Genomic DNA, 13,506 nt, shown 5'->3' with positions numbered 1-13,506 from the left:
CAAAACCAACCTATCAAAATCACAACAAACCCAAATATCAAATCAACCCAAAACCACTGAACCCACCATCGCTTCACCATCATAACAAACTTAACAACCCAACACCAAAAACCACCGAAACCCAAATTTGCCGGCCCAAATCCAAATTTGCTCACCCAAATCACACACAACTCTACTACAACCACTGACCTACACCTTTGAGGACGCATGGTGAGAGTAAGAAATTTTTGTCGCATTTTAATTTCTTAAAAATTTTAGTTTGAGTAGAATTTTAAATTTTTTGAACCTTAGGTAATAGAGTTTTATCCAAATCAAACTAAATAGAATTTTTAAAAAACTCAGAATTATTCAGAAACGGGCCATTAAAGGCCTCCTATAACCTAATACAATCAAAGCAAAAGCCCAATTGATTCTCAGGAAAAAAAAAAAGCCCAACAATCCAACCAACCATTACCCAAACTCACAAACAGCATTTACATTACACATTACATTTCCAGGTGGGGACTGTGGGAGAGAGAGAGAGAGAGAGTGAAGAAATGGGGAGAAAGAAGGGATTGGAGTTCGATGAATCGCCCCCAGATGACTTCGATCCATCGAACCCGTACAAGGACCCGGTGGCGATGCTGGAGATGAGGGAGCACTTGGTGAGGGAGAAGTGGATCGAAATCGAGAAAGCCAAGATCATCAGGGAGAAGCTCAAGTGGTGCTACCGCATCGAAGGTGTCAACCATCTCCAGAAGTGTCGACATCTCGTCCAACAATATCTCGACTCCACTCGTGGCATCGGCTGGGGCAAGGACGGTCGCCACCCCTCCCTCCATGGTCGCTCTCTCATCATCTTCTTTTCTTTCTTTTTTCTACAAAATGCTTTAACTTTGAGATTGAAAATCTGGGTTTTTTTTTTTTAAGCAATAATTTCATATATGAAGTGGGGTCTAGGTGCTTTGATATGTAGATAAGCTATTTTGGGTCAAAAACTGTTTGGTTTGGTTTCCGCATTTTATGATACTTCTGTTTGGGTTCCGGGAAAGTTATGAGAGGAAAAAAGAAAAGGGTACTCCTTGATTCATGTTATGTTGTTCTGAATTCTAGAAATTGAATAAACATTTGTGGGATTCATTTTGACATCTTTTTGATCATCATTCTGGGTGTTAAATAGGGATTTAAGTGAATTAATTAGGAAGAATAGAAGCAAATGGTTGAGTGGGGTTCAGTTAAGTGGGTGTTGTACTGTTCTTAACTTATTAGTAATGAAAGTATGTGCTTCAAATTTGGGCTTTATGAGGGGGTGGTGCAGACTTCCCTTGGAAATTTTGTGTCTCACTGAGGGTTGTGTTCTTTTCATGTTGTGTGGCATTGAAGGGGTCTCATTGTTGTGGAGTGGTGCTTCGTGTGTATTTTGTTTGTTTGGGTGTTTCTTGGGTGATGGAGGTGTTGTTGAGTTGGAAAGGGAGATTTGGTGGAAGAGTTGTTGAGGAGGTATGGCAAGCGGTTCCTTTGTTTCTTTAGAGTAAACAAAATGCTCGGTGCTTAGGGTCAAGAACTTAGCGTGATGAAGTTGAAATACTTGTTTCTAAAGTCTTTATATGAGTAGACTTTGTTGTATTTTTCATTTTCCATAGAGGGGTTCTTAGATTTCATGGACTTCTTAAACTTTCATTAGTTGCATTCTGTTCTTTTTTGTTGGTATTTTGAATCCTTTTTTATTTGCCTTCTTCTGTACACAGCCCTTGTATTGGGCTTGCACCCTTTTTGGCTTTTGGTGAAATTATTTATTTATTAAAATTTTTTTTGCTTTAAAGTTGTTTCTCACACACACACACACACACACACACACATATATATATATATATATATATTGTTTATCAGGTGCTGGGGAAATCCCTCACTTGCTCCTTCTAGTGGTTAGGGTTTGTATGTAGGGGGAGGTGGGGAAAAGAAAAGTGAGAGAGAAGGAGAATTGAACCAATTGGTTGATTTTAAAGAATGTACCATTTTGTTTTTGTTTGTAGAAGTGTGAATCAAAGACAAATGATTGAACACCTGTTTTTAGTTTTGTGGGTTTTATATGGTGAAATATGCGAGATGTGAATTCATTTATTTTCACTTGACAGTTTCTGTTGTGATTGTATGCCCTTTTTCTCTCTCCAGGTCACTGACTCTTTCTCTTTTGATATTCTAAATCAGGTCCAAAGGTGGTTGAGTCGGTTGAGTCTGACTGATTCACGGTATAAGCTATTTAAGGTATGCTTACGGTTTGATTTCTGAACTTTATAATTTGTCTTCAAATAACACTTCCGTATTGTATTAATCTTTCTCGTTTGTTGTAATTATTTTTATTTTTTTATTTATTTTTTGTGAAATCGTGAAGGTTTTTTTCCCCTTTCTTTCCTCCTATGGTTTCCAAGTATATGGAGGGGAGACAAAAATAATTTGACAAAAACTCAATTTATTTACACCTAAATCTTTGTATATTTTTTAAAATTTTGTAGCAATCTAAGGTAGCATTTTGGAGAATAAGCTACTATCTTTTGCATTCCTTAGGGAAAGAAGTATGTGCATTGGAAATGTGAGATGTATGGATTCTGAATTGTTTCCCATGGTTCTATATGTAACTGAAATTGACATTATCTTTGTATCTTGGAAAAATAAGGTGGTCATGCCGGCAACAACAAGCCAATTTCATATAAATTTTAAGTTTTGGGGGCAGGTTTTTAATTTTATGGTTTCTTGGAGATGGGCTGTACTAATAGTATATTGGTTCTTACTTTGTTTTTATATAAGTTGAGTTATTTAGTTTGGAAATTGTAGTAGAAGCTCAAGGAGTTCAACTCTTATTAGGGTTTCAAGATTTCTCTTGGCATCCCTATTGAAGATTGCTTCACACGACCTCAAATAAAGCTCCATAGCTTTTGAAAATTTAGAAAACTTATTCTTCTATTTTTTAATAGAAAGCATTATATAGAAGACTAATACCTATTCCTAGTAGAAATTGGACTTCTACCTATCAAAAAAAAAGAAAAAGAAAAGAAATTGGACTTCTTAAAACCCTAATAAGAGTCACCTTGGGCTTTTACTACTAAGACCAACTAAATAACTACACTTAAATAAAACCCAAGATAAGACCTAATGGACCCTTAGTGCAACCCATGTCTAGAAATTAGTAAACTACAAAATTTCCCTTTACACTTAAAAATAAATAAAATAAGATAAAATTGAGATTGTGACATCTCATTGCAATGCTTGCATCACCTTATTCGAGGACCCTTCAAGATCTCATCAAGAAATTTAATTTAGTGTTGGGTTCCTAAAGATCCTACATCAATTTAATTACCTTTTAAATTTGGAAGAAAGATCAATATTGTGATATTGCTGATTGTGTGAATTGTGCAGTGTCGGACTCGGATTGTATGAGTGTGTATTGTGCAAGTGTGTTTTGAGTCCTGTATTAGGCATGCATTAGGTGTTATGGATTCCATTTTGTAGCTTGACTAATCTTTTTAGGGTTTAGCATAGATGTGACTAGCACTTTTGTTGAGCTGTGATAAATTGTATCAGACCTGACCTGTGAATGCCGTGTGGCTCGAGGGCACTGCAGTGTAATGCGGTTTGACAAGGTCGTAGGATGGATTGAAGTTGGGGAGAATCTAACATCCTCTAGATTGGGTGGATTGTTTTGGATTAAATTAATGAGTGTGTATTGCTGGGTGTTTTGAGTCCCGCCTTGGGTGTGTACTAGGTTGATTTGGGCTATATAAGTGATTATGGGAAGTCCTAATTGTAAATTGATTTGTCCTTTTGGCCTCTTGGGATAAAGCATAGGTGTGACTAGCACTTTCCTTTGGTCATGACAAATTCAATTGCAACTTTTGGCTTTGTTGGTCAGATCTGATGTTGGTTTATTGAGGTTTTAGATTATTTTTATATTTAACATGGTGTTGCAACCAGTTTTACCTAGAAAATGGATTCTTGTGATGCATGAAAAGGGAACTGGTAAAAAAATGTGCCATTTATTTGTGTGTGCTGGATGGATGATATGTTAGTATGGTTTTTTGCTTCAAAAACTGTATTTCTATCTAATCAGGTGTTGGCTCAATTTGATTTTAATTTCCTTGTAAATGGGGATATGAGGGAACAAATAACAAGAAAAGCCTCTATTGTTAGAGTTACCATTTCAAGAAAAGACTATCATTAGTGTTCAGCCAGAGCAATGTTTCATGTAGAGACCATTGCTTGGGCCTTCATAGACGAACTGTTATTATTTTTCAAAGGAAAAATGACAAACTCATTAATATTTTGATAATTACTCTGGATTTTTTTAATCTATCTTTCTCAATGTTATTTTATTTTATTTTCCTTTTTTCTCTTTGGGGGCTGGGTCGCTGGTATGATGCAGGATGGATTTACAAAATAGGAATTAAAAGGGAAATCAAGAACAAACATAAAAAATCCTATGATTCACCTCCTGGGATCTACCTAAAACCCTAGGCTTCACCACCTTACGGTGCTTGGAATTATTCAAATTGTATTGCTTAAAACATCTTTGAACTTTATTTATTTATTTTTTTAACAGGCTTCCAAGGATACATCAAAAGGAAAGTCTTAATCAAGCAAAATACACTGCATAAAATCCTCAACAATATTAAAACTAAATTCAAAATTCAAAAAGAAATCTAGTTCAAAATTCAAAATGAAATCTGGAAATATAATAGATTCAAAAATAAAATTGATTCTGCTCCTTGCATGTGATAAGATTGTTTCAATTCACCATCTTTAATGATAGCCAATCCTTTGCTTTTGAGTAGGCTACCATGTAGATTTTTTTGGGTTATCATGAGAAATGCTACCTTGTCTGGAAAGGTAAGAACCTGGAAATGGGCCAATAGGTGCAGAACCCCTATCTTGAGAAAAGGAAAATGAGTAGTATTTAGTTATGTTGGTTGACTGGCTTGCTAACATGACTAGGCTGTTGATCCTCACCCTTTGATGTTGGCCTTGGTAACTTGTTTATGGAGTGGTAATTGATTGGGTATCTGATCTTGGCTGGCCTTTTTACATTTTTAAGTTTCCCAACATGTACTATTCTGCTACTTCTGCTATTTTCCTGTGCCAAAACAGAGATTCTTTTGTATTAACTGTTAGCAGCAACATTCTCACCCCACATATGATAAAGGAATTAAGTTCTGCTTCCCTCTTGCAGGGAACTCAATTTGGGCGGTAGCTGAATGGTCATGGATGGAAGTGGGGGCCTGCTCTTGTAGCAGTTTGGTTGTACTGTTGTTCTTTTGTTTTATTTGGACTTCTATCATCCACAAATATCTCTTTTCTTTTGCCATGTGCAGAGGCCAAATGTTATTTCTCTGGCTTTCATCTTAGTTTTTATTCTTGATGGCATCCAAAAAAAAAAAAAAAAGGCAGGTATCTGGACTTGGCCATGGATGAAAGTACCTCAGTTGATTAAATAATGTTTCTTGTCACAGTTTGGTTGCCCCTTATGATGCCTTGTAATGAATAATGGCTTGCAATCTATACTCGGGTTGATTTCTGATATCAAGGAAAACTACCTAGGACTTTCATTACCACTTTTCATTGGAAGGGTGATTATTAAAGGCTTCAATGTCTTGTATCTTGCCAAAATGCCTTTGAGAAATAAATTGGACTATTAGCTGATTTTACAAAGGGAAATGCTAACGAAAGGGAAATACTAACAAATGCCCTTAAGGTAATGGTTAATAATTCATTTAAAAAAAGATTTTTTTTTTTTTTTTTTTTTTTTTTTTTTTTTTTTTTTTCATAAAAAGTATAAATTATCATAATTGGATAGGAGTGCACATGCAACAGTGGGTAGTGCCAAGTGCTGGTGAAGATATCTGGGGAGACTATCCACTTGCAAGAAGTGAAAGGTTCTAGAATCTAATTTTGAATTGCTTAATAGTTATTGGGGAATTACATCAAATTGAAGTTACTTTTTTTTAATGTTGGAATCCTATGTTTGCATATTTCATTTTCATTGTTATGCTATGGTTTCCCTGATCTTTTGTTTCCCATGTCGTTCCATATGATACTTCTAAGTTTATACATTTGTTTTTAAGTGGTTTATTTATTGACTAATAAATCAAAAGTTTCCTCAAAAAAAAAAAAAAAAAAAAAAAAAAAAAAAAAAAAAAACAATAAATCAAAAGGATACATCAGAATACAAAAGGATATTATGAAAGGAGGGACTTGGCTCCATCTCTCTTGGGGGAAAAAACAAGAGTAGGGATCCCTCATAGTTACACAAAAAAGGCCATTTAGCTATATTGTGGACAACAAAATTAGTTTCTTTAAAGCTATGATGTGATTAACACTCCACCCTGCAAAAGAGTTTATGACAGATATAGTTTCAATGGCCTAGTGTGATTGCACTGAGAAATTTTGATGTGGGCTGATTACATTTAAAGCACACCCTTTGCAAATTACAAATTTGTATCCCAATTTCGCTGATCTTAACACTGAACCGGCTTCAGCACTATCGGTTCTGTTCTTCTATAAGTTTAGTCCTCTCTTTTTGGTAGTTTCTTCCTATGTCCGCTATGCATGCTTCGTCATTTCTCACAGCTTCTTGCATTACTTGCATCTGCATATTCCCAAGAAAACAAATATTCAGTTTATAACTTATTAGTAAATGAGCTTAAAAGCGAAGGATCAATTGGCCATGGGGATTGTGTCCATATAATTTTTGTTATTGAGTAATCTATGAAAATGCATACAAAAGTCTCCTCTTTGGCACAACATAAAACGCATTCATTTCCTCCACATGGTTTCTCTTTTGTAATACCAACCTTGTTAGGATGATTTGTCACGTTATCTACCATAGTGGTATTAATCTCTCATGTATTTTCAGCATACATATTATTTCCTTTCTTTTCCTTCCAATGAGCGGGCATATTTTATTGTTTCTCATATGTTGGGATAACTGTTATTCTAATTTTGTTGATAAATTCCTCTTGGGATCCAGATTATATTGTCTTCTTGTGGGTTTTGGGAAGGTATATCCTGTGGGTCTCGATAACAATAACAATGAACAGTAAAAATGAATAGTAAATTTTCACTTTTCAAAAGCATTGTCCAGGTTTTCAGTTCAAATAGCCAAATTGTGCCGAAAATAACTATGAGGTGACTATCATCATGAGGAATCTTTAAAATCAGCATTATAAGTAGTACAATAATTGGGACTTCACCAGGGTAAACATTGTAGCATTGGACTTTATAGGGGTAAACATTGTGCTTATCATTGTGTCTAATTGGGGTGCTTTCGAAGGTTTATTTTTTAGGTAATAGTGGGGTAGGGGAGGTGGGGAAGGTATTTTTCATTTAGTTGTTTTGCACTTTGATTTGGTCTAGAGCAATGCTTTACTAAATTGGTGAGAAATATAGTTTTGTACAGCATCTCTCTCTCCCCCGAAGATACAAAAACAGAAAATTAACCAAAACTTTCCTCAACAAAAAAATTGGTGTCAATCATGTCTGTTAAAAAGAGTTCTTTCACATCATTCTGAATGAAGATCTTGTAAGATTATTAAAACATTTCTGGATCTTAAACCTTAGTCTCGCTTTGTAAGTTGTTTCTTAATAAAAGTCACTTTTGAGTTAACTTGTTAAGCAACAACTATGGTATTAAAGAATTTTTTTGGATGCTATCTAGGATCAATATTTAAAAGTTTCATCTACTTTGCTTTGCCTCTTCGGTGAGTGAAAAATACAATGGTGTTAACGGATAGAGTTGAAGTGGATCACAATATCGTTGTTTCTCTTACATTTGAAGTCTATCAGAGTTGTATTGCTCCGTTCTCCACGACCAAAAGAAGAAAAACCCATCAGAACAAAGGCAAAAGTGGGGAAAAAAAAGTTCAAAACAAAACAAGAATGAAGAAACTCTATCATAATCCCTCACAGTTAAAAAAGTGTAGGAACTAGGAAGCAGCGTTGGGAGAGTGGTCTCTCTCACTCCAATATCTTTGACACTACGGGTTAAGGCTAGCTGTTATTGTTTACTTCACCGTTAAAAAATGGTGGGAACACTTGCAGTTCTTGAGCTTCTTAAAGCATCTTGTACTTCAGTTCTTGTGGCCTCAACTGTCCCTACGGTACTGGCATCATCAACTCTCCTTTATATCCTACCCTGTCAAAGCACAAAACTATGAAATAATATGCAAGTAAAACCAAGAATAAGATAAGACTAACCACAATTCCAACCCTTATATTGGTATTAATTTGATCGATCTACTACTAATAAACCAGGAAAATAATTGGCATAAAATTTAATAATGCAAAATACGAATATATATGATGCAAATGTGATTGAATAGGGAGCTCCCTTCAGTCCAATGGGCAGGCTAAGCACGCGGAAGGAGTTGCTCCCACACCATGCAAAAGGCCAACACTTAACGTTTTGATTTCTGTGTGTTCATCTTTCTCCACCTAGCTGAGTCTTGAGAAAACATTTAAGGGTAGCCTAACGCATGAGATGGCAGCTCTAGCCACTCCTCAGCCTTCACTATTGGACTAAAAGGAGCTCCTTAATTATACTCCTCACCACCCTGTTCTCTCTCTCTCTCTCTCTCTCTTTCTTTTTCTCAGTAGCTAAAAAGGAATGAGCAAGTTGTGTAGGGAATGGTCCCTCTCTTTGGTTATTATGTACTAAGTAATATATACGGCTTTTCACTTCAACATAGATTTAAGATACCTTACGCCAAGTACTATTGGCAATACATTATGATATATTGGGAATCTTCTCAATTCTTTAATGTTTTTGTGAATGGGATTCTTGTGAGAGGCCTTGTCCTCATTCAACATGATCTGCATCTCATTCCTGGGATCAGAACGTCAGGGTCTTGATCGGCCTTGTTTGTAATCCCAATGTAACACATAAGACTTGTGAGGATGGACGTACCAGGATTGCTCCATTCATAGTAGACAAACTAGCTTTTTTTTTTGGGTAAAAGACAAACAAGTTTTACATCTACCGGGGAGTCAATTTTTTTTTTTTTTTTTTTTTTTTAGGGAGGCTGGATTATAGCATCGAATCAAAATTGAACTAGATATATAGGATAACAAGTGTCTCATCAAAGTTGAGTGGGAGACACCAATTTTTTTTGTTTGTATAAAAGTGATGTTTTATCGTAAGTATTCTATCAGTTAAGCATCTCTTATATACTTTACTAATTTGAGTGGAAATTGGTAAATCAACATTTATTCTTACTAGAAAAATAAAAGGTTAAGGAAAATTATATTTTTAAAACCCTATAACTTAATTAGGGGTGGAACCAATAAAACCCTTAATTTTAAACAGTATAATATATCATTTGGGTCCATACATAATAAACCACTGTATTATCTTTAACACCCACCTCAAATTCAAGGTGGAAGATTGATGAAGCTTTTTGAGTTTGGAATAAACCTTATACATAATGGGATAGAGGGGATTTGAATCTTGAACATCTTTCTTGGAAATACCATGAAGTATAAGTTGAGTTATAAGACACTTGGTAATCCTTATCCTAGCTATGTTATACAAGACTCTTAGCAATCCTCATTCTGTATTTAACCTTATACAAAATGTTGTTCCATTTGAATGGATTGAGGTTTAATTTGTTAGTGTTAAAATCAAATTGAAATAGAAAGTATTGTAGAGAAGACATAAGCAAAGAGAGAGAGATATGGAACACAAGGGTTAATTGGTTTGGCTTGATGGCCTACGTCCATGGTGTAAAATCCTAGCATCTACATCTTTTATTGTATGATGAAATACAAAATCTAGAGAATCCTCACAGGGTATATATAGATGCTACAATGTCTAGGGTTTGGTGTACATGGCCTTACTCTAAATTTGACCACTTGTGCCAATACATAGTAAACCACCACATTATCTTCATCACCCCTATCAAACTCAAGGTGAAAAATTGATAAAGCCTTGAGTTTGGAATATAGCTTAAGAAGATCCCTTAAAGAAGCATTGAAAATTATTGAATTGATTGGATGTGGATTATGCAAAATTGAGGAGGAAATGTGCAAAATAAGATGACAACGTCGAAAGATTGTTGAAAAAAGGCTGCATCTAGGCTTGTAAACAGGTTGGGCCGATTTAGTTTTGACCCAATCAAGACTCGACCCAACAACGTCGAGTGAAAGGAGGAGGGACCCGAAACCAACTGCTGACATCAATTAGGTGAGTCGGTTTTGGGTTCAGATGGAAGTCACCAGATTCTATAAAAAGCAGCCTTCTGCAAAAATTTGCTGGGATTTGGCCAAATCTAGCTAAATTTTGCTGAATCTAGTTAAGATCTCACTAAATCTAGTCAAGATCTTACTGAATCTAGTCGAGATCTCTTTGAATTTGGCTGGATCTCCCCAAAGCAAACCTTGATCTTGTTGGATTTGGCTGGATTTCTTATATAGCATTGATTGGGTCAAGTGGCTTGAGTTTTGGAGAACGAAACCCGCCACTCGACCCACTTGTGTCGGTTTTTGAAGGCATCTTTGCCGCCAATCGAGTAGAGCTTTAGTTCAGGTTGGTTTAGAGTCAGAGTCGGGCAGTTTTGTTGGTATTTCGGGCTCCAGTCAAGTTTGGACACCGCTAGCTACATTAATGACCAAGGTAGGACTTTTATGACCTGAGCACAGCAACAAGGGTTGTAGAATGACTACATTGATGGTAGGCCGGAAGAAGACCGACAAAGGATGACATTCTAGTGCAACACGTGTAAGTCATGATCCAAATGAGCCTAATTGAGTGATTTAGGAGTAATTAATATCTTCTTTACATTAACAAGTGAAAAGGAAAAGCAACGTAAAATTAGTTTAGAGATGGTCCTTGGGTGCATGCACCTTGCTATTGAACAAAGATTTAGCCGTACTTCAATATTCCTATGAGATCACACCTGCCTCGCTGAACCAAAGCAGTTTGTCATTGTTCAACGCTTTTCATTTGGCCCCATTTCAATGCAAAACGACAAGAAAAACTGTTAAAGGTCTGATTGGGTTCTTTTCTGTAGCCTCATCTTGTTTTTGTATCTTCAACCTAGTGCAATGTATTGAAGATCTTGAGAGCACAGATTCTCTAAATTTTTGTATTATTTGAGAATGGATATTGACTTTTACCTTTTAACTACTTACTTTTTTTAAATACATTTTTTAGTAGATTTTCTATCCCATTTTTTATTTTATTTAAATATTATTTCTTCATTCATTCTTTATTTTTTTTTAACAACTACACATGTTCAAATATTTTTTTATTCAATACCTGATTATTATAATAGAAAAAATATTTGAAGGATGTATAGTAACCCATCAGATTTGATGAGCTACTGTTCATGATTAAAAAAAAATATTCAAGATTTAAAGAATCTATTGGAGACCATTTTTTTGGTCTCATTCTCTGTTATAGAGAATATTTTGGCTTTAGCTACACCATGGAAGATTCTCTTCAAAGGCCAAAGCTTCGACCCTATATATATATGTGTCATTCTTTTAGAGTTATAGGTAGGTGAGAAATAGAGCAGGATGGGCATTTGGTGACATGACTTTGTTGAGTTTCGAGGAGACATTGGTACGGCTGTGTTTTAGCATTTGTCTTGCTCCAATATGCTTGGATTCTGATTTTCTCAGTCTCTTAACTATGATGATCAGCAGTTTAATTTAGTCTTGTGTCTGTTTTAGGAGATTCATGTTGTTTACTTTGTCTGTGTATGTGCTTATATTTAACATCTATTCGTTTTCAAAATTGGTTGTAAGTTTGGAGAAAAGAGGATCAGTGATAGCCTGACAGGTAAAGGGCCAATATAAAAATAAATCTCTTTATTATGAATAATAAATCCATTACATCATTTTAAGAGATGATAGAGAATATAATTAAGGACTATTATATTTTTTTGGGAGAATTATATGATTATGGATTATGATAGAATGGTAAAATAAAATACATAGAGCAGATTTTGATTAGTTAGTATCAGTGTCGGCCCTACAGTAGATGTAGTTGATGCGATCGCTTAAGGCTCCAAGTAGAAAAAATTCCCTCAAATTTTAACCAATAAAGTTATTTTTTAATTAATTAAGGCCAAATATTAGCTAATAAATAAAATAATTTTTTTATCTAATGAAAGACAAGAAAAAAAAAAAAAAGAGAGAAAAATGTTATGTCTAAAACATTTTTACAAAAAATCTTAAGTAGCAAGTTGTTACAAGCCATTATTGATGACAAAAAAATAATTCTAGTAGTAGGTTCAAATTAGAATTAGTAACAATTTAACACCTAAGATTTTTTGTGAATGTATCACTTTTCAAAAAATAAAAAGAGAGCAATACAAAAAAAAAAAAAAGTTCACAACATTTTTCACAATAGTTGAGTTAGCAAACTTTTATTAGTTTTCACTTAGGTCTACTACTAATATCATTTTTTTATTTATTACTATTAATCTACCACATTAATAGGTGTGAAAAATTTTGTCAAATTTTTGGTGTCTATAAAATTTCTAATTTTTTTTTTTTTAATGTGATTTATGTTAATTAATAATAATTTTGCATTAAAACAAGATAATAAAGTATATATATATATAAGGCCACAATGTTAGTTTTTGCCTTAGATCCCAAATGCATCAAGCTGCCCTAGCTAGTATTCTATAATGGATTCTAAGGTTTTTAAGACTAAAACTTGATTGTTGTATCATAACATTTTTTTTTTAATAAAAAAAAGACAGATATAAAAAAAAGTCTTTGAAATATCATTTACGTAGTTCTCGTTGGCAATCTATATCAATGAACCAAAGAGGTAATTTATTTGTGTATATGAGCTTTTGTGTTGTATTATTGTTGGATTTGAAATTTAATCAAAATATTAAGTTCGATAACTGCACGGGAAATTCTAGTTAATTTACCAAATACATTTTAACGAATCGGTTCTATGGTGTAGTGGTTAGCACTCTGGACTTTGAATCCAGCGACCTGGGTTCGACTCCCGGTAGGACCTCTTTATTATCATTTAACTTTTTTTTATTTTTTATTATCATTTAACTTTTACTTATATAAAAAAGATCAAGGTTTAACCAAATAAACAAATCAGCCTATTGCTTTTTTTTTTATTGACCGAGTCAAATGTTAAGATGTACACTACTTTTATATAATAAAAGAAAATGGGTGGGTTAAGCTCTTTTGGATATACATTATTGTCAAATTTTTTTTAAGGTATTTTCTCATCTTTTTGTGTGTGTGTTAAATACTTAGTATTTAAAAAAAAAAAAAAAGTGTGTGACATACATACAACCGCTTTCCATATGAAAAATACATTTTTTTTTATCCCAATTTTTGTGTATCATTTATTTTTTGTATTCCCAAAAGAAATATAAGTTTGTAAATTTTGAAGTAGTTAATATCATATATTGACGATCCTATAGGGGTGTTTTTTTTTTTTGATAGTTACAATGGAGGACGGGTGAATTGAACAGTAGATGTCTCAAATGAAAACATTAAGAT

General features: G+C 34.2%; 1 protein-coding gene and 1 non-coding gene across 2 annotated transcripts; both read left to right on the top strand.

Moving 5' to 3' along the window:
• Window positions 1-482: 482 nt before the first annotated feature.
• Window positions 483-5,582, top strand: LOC115965574 (NADH dehydrogenase [ubiquinone] 1 beta subcomplex subunit 10-B-like). Its single transcript, XM_031084833.1, has 3 exons — window positions 483-822; window positions 2,188-2,244; window positions 5,201-5,582. Exons 1-2 carry the CDS (start codon window positions 537-539, stop codon window positions 2,220-2,222), a joined length of 321 nt encoding a protein of 106 aa, XP_030940693.1. The 5' UTR covers window positions 483-536; the 3' UTR covers window positions 2,223-2,244; window positions 5,201-5,582.
• A 7,349-nt stretch (window positions 5,583-12,931) lies between these two features.
• Window positions 12,932-13,003, top strand: TRNAQ-UUG. Its single transcript has one exon. It is a non-coding gene; the product is annotated as a tRNA-Gln (tRNA).
• Window positions 13,004-13,506: the final 503 nt, after the last annotated feature.

The sequence above is a fragment of the Quercus lobata genome, chromosome 10 (genome assembly GCF_001633185.2).
Source record: "Quercus lobata isolate SW786 chromosome 10, ValleyOak3.0 Primary Assembly, whole genome shotgun sequence".
In the NCBI taxonomy this organism is placed as follows: Eukaryota; Viridiplantae; Streptophyta; class Magnoliopsida; order Fagales; family Fagaceae; genus Quercus; species Quercus lobata.
This window is presented reverse-complemented; position numbering and strand designations above follow the sequence as displayed.

Excerpts from the sequence above, each read along its gene's own strand:
- LOC115965574 (XM_031084833.1), top strand. The coding sequence starts at position 537 with ATGGGGAGAAAGAAGGGATTGGAGTTCGATGAATCGCCCCCAGATGAC. Across the intron at positions 823-2,187 it reads TCGCCACCCCTCCCTCCATG|GTCCAAAGGTGGTTGAGTCG; the intron begins GTCGCTCTCTCA and ends ATTCTAAATCAG.